Genomic DNA, 10,346 nt, shown 5'->3' with positions numbered 1-10,346 from the left:
GTGTGTTTATATACACAAAATAGTGAAATAAATGCCATAAAAATTTGTTTAAAGAAAAATAAAGTAAGTTTCCAAACACTGAGAATGCTAGCTGGAACTGGTAAAGTGGAGCAGCCTGACAGAAGGTGAGCTTCAACCTTGAGAGTCAGTGGGTGAATATAATTCCAGAAGATCATGAACTGCAGAGCCAGTCACCAAAGGGAAAAGTCAGACTTTCATGCCCAGAGCTCAGAGACAGCCACAGTCTCAGAGGAAGGTGGTACAGATCTTACATCTGATCAAAATTAACCTTGAAACAGTAAGGGTAAAAGAAAGGTGCTGGGATGGCCTGAGACTTCTACTCAAATTGAGCCACTAACTGCTCAAAGCAAAACTTATCACAGCCATTTCTGTTCAGCAAAGGTATGTATATATTACATTTTATAGAAGGGCCCTTTGTCAATTCATAGACATCTACATCTATGAGACAAATGGTCCAAAGTCGACAACTCACATCCTTGAGAACATCAAGGACTCTGTTTTGAGTACCTTTCCACCGTGAATTTGTAGTAAGAAAAGCTGAGACTCCCACGAGCTACTGTCAGCTGGGCTCACTAACCCCAAACCTCTTACCAGCTGGTACTGGCGACTGTAGAGGTCATGGCAGTTGTTGAAGATATATTCATAAGTGGAGTTCAAGCAGGCTTTCACACAGTCCTTTACCACCTGGCTGGCTCTTGGGGGGCTCTGCAGTTCTTGCACCTGCCAGTTAACAGAAGAAATATAGGCCCAGGGTCCTGCTCACCTTGGTGGGATATCTACCCATCATTCCTGCAAATCTACTCAGGTTTGTTTCACCTTTGCAGGTCTTCACCTTGCCTGATGTTTCAGTTGGAATGGAAAGCATCTCCCATAGGCTCATGCTTTGAGCATTTAGACCCCAGCTGGAGGTACTGTTTGGGGAGACCATGGAGCCTCTGGGACATGGTGTCTAGCTATCAGACACAGATCACTAGAAGCGGGCCTTTGAGAGTTACAGTGTGGCCCTGCTCCCACTTCTACTCTGCTTCCTGAGCCACCAAGATGTGAGACTCAGAGAAGCAAGTTCCCACTGTCTTGGACTAAGCACCTTCCCTACTGCGATGAACTGCATTCCCTGAAACCAAGATCTGAAGTAAACCTTCCTCCCCTTAGGTGTGACTGTCAGGTATCTTGACACAAAGACAAGAAAACTAATGAACACAAGCTATGATGTTGACACCGCAGGGTAGCTGCTGGAGAATGTGCAGGCCTTCTTCACTGACCTAAGGATTATACCTCCTAGAAGTAACCTAGGGAATGGGTGTGTTTGGAAATGGAAACTTAAAGGTGATGAATACTGTAGCTTTAGACTGTCCAAAGACTCTTACTCTCCCTGTTTTCATGGCCAACTCTTCAGCCCAGTGCTGGCCAGCTCTGCCCACTCTTACCTTCATCCTGAAGAAAGTAATGCTGGTCAGCAAATCCACTGTAGATTTCAAATCCTGAAGCCGCTCAGGGCTCCCAGCAGGAAAGTTATTCTGTTACAAATCAAGTAAATGTTAAGAAAGGAAGAGAAGCACACAAAAACCTTCACTGCCAAACCTAATGAAACCAAAACTTGCGTAACTGCTGCCCACTGGGGTTTCTGTGGCTGAGCTGGGCAGCCTGCATCACTGGATTACAATTCTTCTTTCCTACTGAAGCAGGCAGGTCCTTGCCTGGCTCCAAGATGAGGACTTCATGTCTCAGAAAGCCACACCTGCTTCCCAGGAACATGTGAGCATTTGTTCAGATGAACACAGACACAGTCAGTCCCTGCCCCATGCTCACTCTCCCTCTCCTCCTCCTTCAATGAAGATTCCTATACCCACTAAGTACTTCAAAGGATATAATCTAACTGTGTATCATGGATATAAGTGAAGCCACACTACAGACCAATCTGAGATCCAGAGCCTGGACTTGCAGTCCACCCTGCTCTTCCAGTGTTCTGGTGCCAGCAGATGGCAGAGTTCTGAGCAAGATCTCTGAGGTGAATTCCTTAGGACTTCCCTGTATATCATAAGCTATTCTCTTTGACATACATTTTAGGAGGAAGCTGCCATGGAGAAATAAATTCTGTCAGCTTTAAGCCTACAGATGGCTACTAATGCCAAAGGTAACATATAATTATTTCTCCATTATTCACACAAATGGAGGACAAGGACCGTGCAGCAGATAACCAAAACTTCACTTTGTTAAGGGAGGCTGCTCTTGTATTTACTTTCTAAGGTGTGTGGATTGCCTATTGTGGAGATTCTTGATATTTTAAGCAGGTGATGAGGCCACTGTAAGAAGATCTAACTTGGAAGGAGCTGAGAAACTATCCATTTTCTCACCCAGGGCCATAGCAGGTACCCACTCTCCTACACCAGGCAAAGATATAATACCTAACACAGTTCACTTGGCCAAGACTATTCTTTAGTCTTCTAGCCAAAGACTACCTCTCTTGGGAATGAGAAGAGCAAAAGGAAGAGAGGGAGGGAGGGAGGGAGGGAGAAACAGAGAGGGAGGGACAGAAGGAGGGACAGAAAGAAAGAGGGAAGACAAAGGAAAGGAAAGAGGAGGAAGGAAGGAAGAAAGGGAGGGAGGGAGGGAGGGAGGGAGGGAGGAAGGAAGGAAGGAAGGAAGGAAGGAAGGAAGGAAGGAAGAAAGGAAGATGACTAAGTATCTAATATTTGAAGGAAACCTCTGGGAGAGTCTGTCATTATAAAGTCAGATAGAGTGATACGAATAGGGTAGAAAGCCACCTGCCCACTAAAAGCAGCCACACCTGCTACTTCTACACTGCAATGATCTTAGGAGTCAGAAGAGCAATGTGTGTTGATAGCATTAGCCATCCAAGTGGGCATAATGACATCAACCAGTTTTCATCCTTTCATCCTTATAGTTAAGATTTGCCCATGTCTTCCAGATCGAGTTTAGTGCTTCTTACTCTTCTGCCTACAGCATGTCTTCACTTACCCTATACGTAGAGAGGTCTATCCTCAGTGAGTTATGTAGCTGGTCCAGCAGTTTCACAAATCTCTCTTTCTAAGGGTGAGAAAGAAAGAATAAAACAGAGAAGCAATCTTTTTCTGAGCCTCCTCAACTCCAGTAGAAACAGAACCACCCATGGAAAATGAGAAACAGCAGGGAAGGGACATTTGGCTGGCCACGCATCTTTTCCAACCTCTGTCCATGGGAACAGTCAATATAAAGAAAAATAAGACGAGGTAAACACTGTCTTAAACTAGGAAACCTTTTACACTGTGACAAAGACACAGTCGTGTACGAAAAGAAAAAAAACTCTTTCTAAAACACAGGATGTGACTAGTGAGTGCATTTCTGTCTGTCTGAGAACTTAGTTGATCTTAGTCAGGCAAAAGGAAATCCAAACACTTTCTCCAACTTGCTCCTGAGTCTGAGATCTCTGAACTTCTCTTAGGGCATTTTTTTTTAGCTTTAAATAAAGCATTTATTGATTAACAAAAGCTTAAACAGTTGGCACAGATTCTTCATACCATATACAGAAGAATGCTCAAACCCCTACAGCACAAGAGAGCATGAGAAGAAATAAGTGGCATGACCCTGTAGGACTGAGGGACCGGGCATTCCTGAGCACTGGCTGCCAGTGGTCTCTGAGGCCCCTACCTGGGAAGCAGGTCCACTGAACAAAGGACATAGGGCTGGAAGGGGTCCTTATCCTAGGGACCTTGAAAAAAGTTTCTGCTTTGCTCTTTCCAATCCCAGCAGCAGAGTTTGGAAAGGCCTAAGGTGAGGGTCATCTAGTTGAGTCATCCTTGGTTGACCCTTGTGACTAAGGAGAAAAGACAAGCCCGCAATGGCTCACAAGGACATTGGAAGAGAGGTGTGGAAGTGCCAGGGTTAGGTGAAGTCGGACTTAAAGGCTGCAGAGGCCAAATATGGTCTCATCGGTATCTCAGAGCTCCCTCAGGAGCCCTTTCAGCTTCCTTACAGGTAGTGAATCCCTTGGAAGAACTGGGGAAAGACAACTCACACGCAAGCCCTGATAATAAGCAGCTGCCAGTCCAAAGTGGGGATGGGGAAGCCAGGCACACAGATGGACAGGACAGTGGACACCTAACATACTCTGCTTCCAGCTATCTTCACTTTGCCATCATATCCTCAACCAGACACTCCCAAGTTCCTAACCTTCCTCCCCTCAGGACATTTTCCCTACACAGACCAACACATTCTGGATCGTTCTCATTCCATCACAGGCCCTTGCCTCACTCCCGCATAGGAGGACCTCCAAACCCTACCCTCTCACCATAGCCATAGCCAACAAAGTGAGGTCAGTGTCCACTCAAAAGTCTCCCTAGCCTTGGGGCCTGCAGGGAGGGGACAAGAGAGTGGCTGGACCTCCACATCTTCCTTGCCACCCTGGTGCAAAGGAGCTTCTTGGGCATTCTTTTTTTTTTTTTTGGGGGGGGGGCAGGGTGTTTTGATACTGGGTTTCTCTGTGTAGCCCTAGCTATCCTAGAACTTACTCTACATACCAGGATGATCTCAAATTCAGAGGTCCACCTGCTTCTGCCTCCCAATAACTGGGGTTAAAGGTGTATGCCACTACACTTATCTTGGGGCATTCTTAACAGCTTTACAGCCAGAGTCTAACAGTGACGATGAGAGAGAAAATAGTGATGCATTTGAAAAATGATCAGAAAGACACAAGAAGTCTCTCTTTTGGCCAAGTTCCCTATAATTTTTCTTAATGTGTATTTTATCATTAAATATATATATAATACATACTATTTTACTAGTTTTCATAGAAAAACTATCATTAAATATGGAATCATATGTAGGCTGTAAGCATAACATTTCCAAAATTCATTATATTGGAATTCATTGAATTCCAGAATTCATATATATTCATCAATAGATAGATACTGATTAAGTCAATACATAAAGGGACCTGATTAGCTTAATTAATTACATCAGCTCATCTACAGAAAAACTTTATTAACAACAAAAATGCTATGAGTACCAAAAGTTGGGGATCACAGATGCAGTAGACTGTGGGGATATTAGTAATTTTATTCCTACTGAGAGAGCATCCATGATAGGTCTTTCATCCTGTTTATTCTGAATTTATGTCAGGTGACATTCTGAGCAATGCCTGTAAGACTAAGACTAAACACTGTGATTCAAGTAAAGTGGGTCCACACAGCAATGCCTTCTAAAGCATAGTGGTGTCATCATTTTCTAGAGTCTGAGGATACTTTATTATCCTATGCAGAAGGAAAAAAGGGTTGTCTTTCTAGGCAGCAACTATCTGAGTATTAGGCACATCAGTCAACTCTATACAACTGGCCAGAAAACAACAAACAATTAATAACATTTGGGTACACCTATTTCATCACACTCACACCAAAGTTGGAGGCCGCAAAACGATCAGACGCAGAGACATTAGTGGAGGCAGTTGTGTGAGCGTAATAGGCATTGATGTTGGCCAGTAAGGTGCTCATCACTGCTGGTACGCCAGGACACATGTACTTGGATGACAAACATGCAAAGTGCCTGAAAAACAGAATCCTCATTCTCAAAGACTCTTCACAGCTTGCAGCAGAAGTCAAGTAGGAAGCCAACTGAAGTCTGTGGAAGCAGAGCCAGGCAGGCACTTCCCTCTGCTTATGCAGCAGGGATCCCTGCGTACATCTCTATGGCAGCATCACAACTGACACTTCTCCCAGCAGACAAGGATTTCTATTACAGGACTGCTGGTAGATTCCCCAGAGAAATATTTTCCCTACAGCTTAGCATACTCTTTGTTGACTCTCAGGGCAATCTAGGTCAGCTTGTCAGTTACGCACATATGTACATGAGCAAAAACATGCTGTACTTGCTCAGACCTGCGATATCTGGTCCTGTGTCTTTGTATACCCACTCATACCCTTTTCCTTTCCTAACCCTGATCTTGATGGGTAAATGGCATTCCTGAGGTGCTAGCAAATATATTCCCTTTCTAACAAATGCTTCTTTGCCTTGGAGCACAAACACACTCCACCCAGCTAAAAAAGGAAAGTATGAAACCATTGTACTTCACGGCTACTAAGCACCTGTCCCTCCATGTCCTGTGCCTTCATTAGCTACCCAAAGCATTAATAGCCACTTCCCAGGACCCCAGAGAGCCTCACGTCATGGCCTGATATATGGATTCGATGCCATAGCGCATGGCAAATTCATCCACAATTTCTTGAGCTGTTTCATCAAAGTACACCTTCCACGCATCATCTCCCCGCGCCTCTGGGATCCAGACTGCTCCACTGCCCTGAATGTCTGTGAGGTAATGAAAAAGGTTCTGCAGAACACAAGGCAGAGAGAAAGAAGCATCACAAGCACATAACTGAAAATTTCCTTCATGTCATTACTTAGGCCTTCCAATGGCCATAGAAGCCTGTTCTCACAGTGAAAGAAAAGAATGGTCCAGTCCCTCAGACTACCTACAATAGCAGTACACTGAGCCAAGAATAAGACAAAACAAAATGGTCCTAGATATCCAAGCACCTGCCAACCTTACTTATGGTCAAATGCCCACTACTGTGCTGCTCACCTCATGGAGACACGTGTATTGCACATGGTATGGGGCTACCTTCTCCTCCCCCTTGATCTCCACATTGATTTGTAGTCGGATAGCCCCTGAGACAGCTGACTTGTCTGTTCTTTTCTCTACAAAGAAAAAGAGACTTACAATTCATAGTAATGCAACTATAGAAGATACTGACCACCCTGTCCTCGTGAATCCAGGAAAAAACAACAGCATCAACCCAAGAGGCCACAAACAACACAGTGCTGACTAAGTGGAAGAACAGGAGTAAACAGAGACTTACAGGGATTAGGGTGAAGACTAGAAGATCTGAAACTTAAGGACTGTACAGGCTAGAATGGGTTTACCCATTGCCACTTTGTTTCCCACCCCTCTAAAGGTAAGATGGTCACCTCTAAAGGTAAGACAGGCTCTGTATAGCGGTATGATCTGGAGTTGGTGATTTGGTGGATTTCCTAGATCCCTCTGAATGCTCTTCGATCACAGAAACATTTTATGGTTCAGTTTCCTCACCCAGATTGTACCAGACATCCATCTCTCCACTCAGTGTCCGAACCTCAATGATGGTTTGGCCAAGAAAATCATCTGACTCTCGCTTTAGCCGCTGCTTTACTCTGGATTTGATGTCATCATCCTCGTCCCACACACGTACCTTAATCCGGTCGGAAGAGTTGTGGCACTCACTGGAAAAGAGCAGGTGGGACAGTGGATGGGACAGACCTAGCAGCATCACTGTCACATCAACATCCCAGAGCTCCACCAACCACACTTGAAAGAGAAAGAAAAAGTCAAGACACTGACATTCAAGTCCCAAGCAAAAATCTTTCAGGCCTTAGGGATGGGAAGGAAAGAAGTACTTATGGTCAATTCTGGTTCCTTATGCAGCTAATTCCAACAGAATTCCAACAGAACAATATGAAAGGGTTCCAGAAAGAACTGCTGGTTCCTTCCTCAAAGTCCAACACATGAAGTCGAAGGCGCTACATGATTAGTAGGGTCATCAGGTCTTATCTGCTTAACTTACTAATTCCCCCACGTAGCTAACTCTGTGCTTATGAATGTCTATAGTTCTTTATTGAATGGCTATTCTCCTGTGGTGTTTTTGCTTTAGAGAAGAGAGACACCTGGGTCTCCAATCTTGCTGTCCTCCCCAGAAGTTGTTTCCTGGATCTTCGTGCCTTACCCCAAACCGGCACTAAGCAGAATGTGTTTTTTCATTTCCCTCTGTTCTTATGTCTTTCCACATTCAAGATATTTCCATTAAAACACTATAATATAACTACTCCTCTACTGAAAAATAACAGATAAGTCAACAATGTGCTTCTTGAAGACAAAGACTGTGTCACTCATTCTGGAATGAACAGCATCATGGAAAGCATCTGGCATGGAATAGGAACTGAATGAATTGTTCCTCTCTAATGGGTAAAAGATGACGACCATGAGCCAGTTCATTTAAAAGTAGCCATGTAAAAGTAGTCAGCAGGAAAGTATTCAGATTCCCAAACAAACAGGTGCATAACTCAGTAAGTGCTGCCTGGACTGCAGATGTGGTCACACTCCAGAAGTGCTTGAAGGAGTCAAAAGAGCCTGTTCTCTATGTACCAGCCTGCTCAGCAGCTTCAGACCCAACGTCCTGCTCTTACACCTTGGGAGCAGGGATGTGAGACAGAGCCATCTGGCAACTCCCGACTTTCATCCAAGTTCTAGACTAGTGAAATAGTCTAGAAGAAGGAGCAGCAAGGGAAAAGGAATGAAAGAATATGCTGGGACCAGAAGAAAGGCTTTCCTTAAGAAAGAGAAAAACATCTCCAGACCCAAGATCGCCAATGTCAAACCATAATTATCCAGTTATAGGCCCAGGACATTCTCACCTCCATCCTAAGAAAATCTTAACACTTGCTAGCTGGGCTAGGAAGCAGTCACAGAGTGGTAGGGAAATTTTTCCAGTGATAAAAAAAAAAAAAAAAAAAAAAAACACCAGTCATAAACTGACCTCCTTAACACAGGGTTTGGGTAAGCTACCAAAGACTATAAGAAGAAACCCCAAGAAAGTATGGCTGTTGTCCAGTGAAACATGTGAGAATCTCATCTTTGTCAGTTTTGGAGCTAAAGCCAGAAAGTGGGTTATGATACCATTTCTGAGACATACATATTTCCAGGAATGATAGTAATGTGTGCCCACTCCCATGACTTACAAATGGAACTTCTCCTCCCAAATAGGGTTCAAATTTCCAAAAATGGTCTTGGTGCGCTTCTTGGTTTTCCCAACTTGCACGGTCACATAAGGGTCACTGGATCCTGTCTTGTCTTTGGCTTGTAGGCCCTGGGCACAAACCACTGCAAACCAGCACAAATCAGAAGGCTCAGAGTACATTTCAGAATTACGTCAGATACCCCACCTCAGCACTACTCACAGTCTCTCCAACTTAGCAAAGCTCCCTATGTGTGCACAGCAAGCCTAACCTCATTTCTCATATCTGGACTACCAGCCTCTGGACTACCAGCCTCTCCCTCAAAGCTCAGTCCAAAAGTCTCATCTCCTTCCCTGAGTCCTTCCTGGCCAATGACTGCCTCATTGGTCTTTAACCCTCTAACAGGCACATGTCTCGGCCCCACCCACCTTACACCTTAGCAAACCACAGGTGAACTATCCTCTGGTTGTCTCCCTACCCCTTTTCTCCCACCCCAGCTTTTAAAACTCAAACTGTTAACCGAGGGTACAGTGTCAAACTGTTAGGACTGTTTGCAAGTACTTGCCTCTTCTAGCACCAAGGTATACATGGGTGACAGGAGGAGTGATTAGTGATAGGATTCTCTCTTCCTCTCAGTTAAACCTTCTTTCTCCTCAATCTCTTGTTTCCTCATACTTGAGATGCTTCCTCTCACATTTTCCCCATAGTCCAGGTATCCCTAAGCCCTCAAACCAGTGATGTTGCTCACCAGTGATGTTGATTTTGGCTGACCATTTGGAGGTACCATCCAGGACGCTCTGCTTTACTGTTTTCATCTGCTGCACATGGGCAACTTTGCTCACGGTGAAGACATCCCGGATCACCTCAAAGATCTCTGGCTTATTCCGCTCTCGGATCTTCATACGGTCTTTCATAGCCATGATAATGTTCTGAGTCCGGTCCTCAGCTCCATGTTTAGAGCTCTTTTCAGCAGCCCCTGAAGGATGGCCCAGAATGTAGAACTAAGCAACAGGCCACCTCCCAGGCCAAGGCCAAGCTGGAGAACCGTGTAGGGAAGAGGCATGGAACAATGGGAGAAGCTGCAGGATATTGTGAATTCTCTTCAAAAAGGCAATCTCAGTGGGGCCTGCTGCCAGGCCAGAGTAGTTTAAAATGCAACTTGAAGGGTGGAAAAAGCTTGACCATGGTGATGGGGGTTCATTATCCTATTCTGTTTAGATAAATGTTGGAAGAATTTCCATCAAGTCTCTAACTCTAAAGTTAAAATATCACCAAAAGGTGTCTCAGAGCAGTGGTATGTTACCATGGCAATCCTGCAAGCATGACACAAATCCTTGAAGTGCCACAGAACACAGTTGGGTTGTACTCTATGGCCCTAATGCTTTTAATCTTGGCAAATAGTACAGTATGAGAAGAAAATAAGTCCTCTGGTGTCAGACCTGGGTTTAAATCTTCTCTCTACCACTCCTAGCACTGTGAAACATGATACTTATCTCTTGGGATTTTTCTTTTTGTTCCATTTGTGTGTGTGTGTGTGTGTGTGTGTGTGTGTGTGTGTGTGTGTGTGT

At 44.5% G+C, this 10,346-nt stretch overlaps 1 protein-coding gene across 1 annotated transcript; it reads right to left on the bottom strand.

The window, feature by feature from the left end:
• Positions 1-612: 612 nt before the first annotated feature.
• LOC129678649 (protein unc-13 homolog B) lies at positions 613-9,754 on the bottom strand (the record flags this gene model as incomplete). Its single annotated transcript, XM_055609515.1, is given in 9 exon segments — positions 613-741; positions 1,449-1,538; positions 3,001-3,069; positions 5,409-5,559; positions 6,177-6,340; positions 6,593-6,708; positions 7,100-7,269; positions 8,782-8,923; positions 9,527-9,754. Coding segments are annotated over 9 exon segments (1,259 nt in total), but the record flags the coding sequence as incomplete, so codon positions are not given.
• Positions 9,755-10,346: the final 592 nt, after the last annotated feature.

This window comes from Psammomys obesus, unplaced genomic scaffold (assembly GCF_907164565.1).
Source record: "Psammomys obesus unplaced genomic scaffold, mPsaObe1.curated_primary_1811, whole genome shotgun sequence".
Lineage (NCBI taxonomy): Eukaryota > Metazoa > Chordata > Mammalia > Rodentia > Muridae > Psammomys > Psammomys obesus.
The sequence above is the reverse complement of the archived record's forward strand: the minus strand, read 5'-3'. Positions and strand labels throughout refer to the sequence as shown.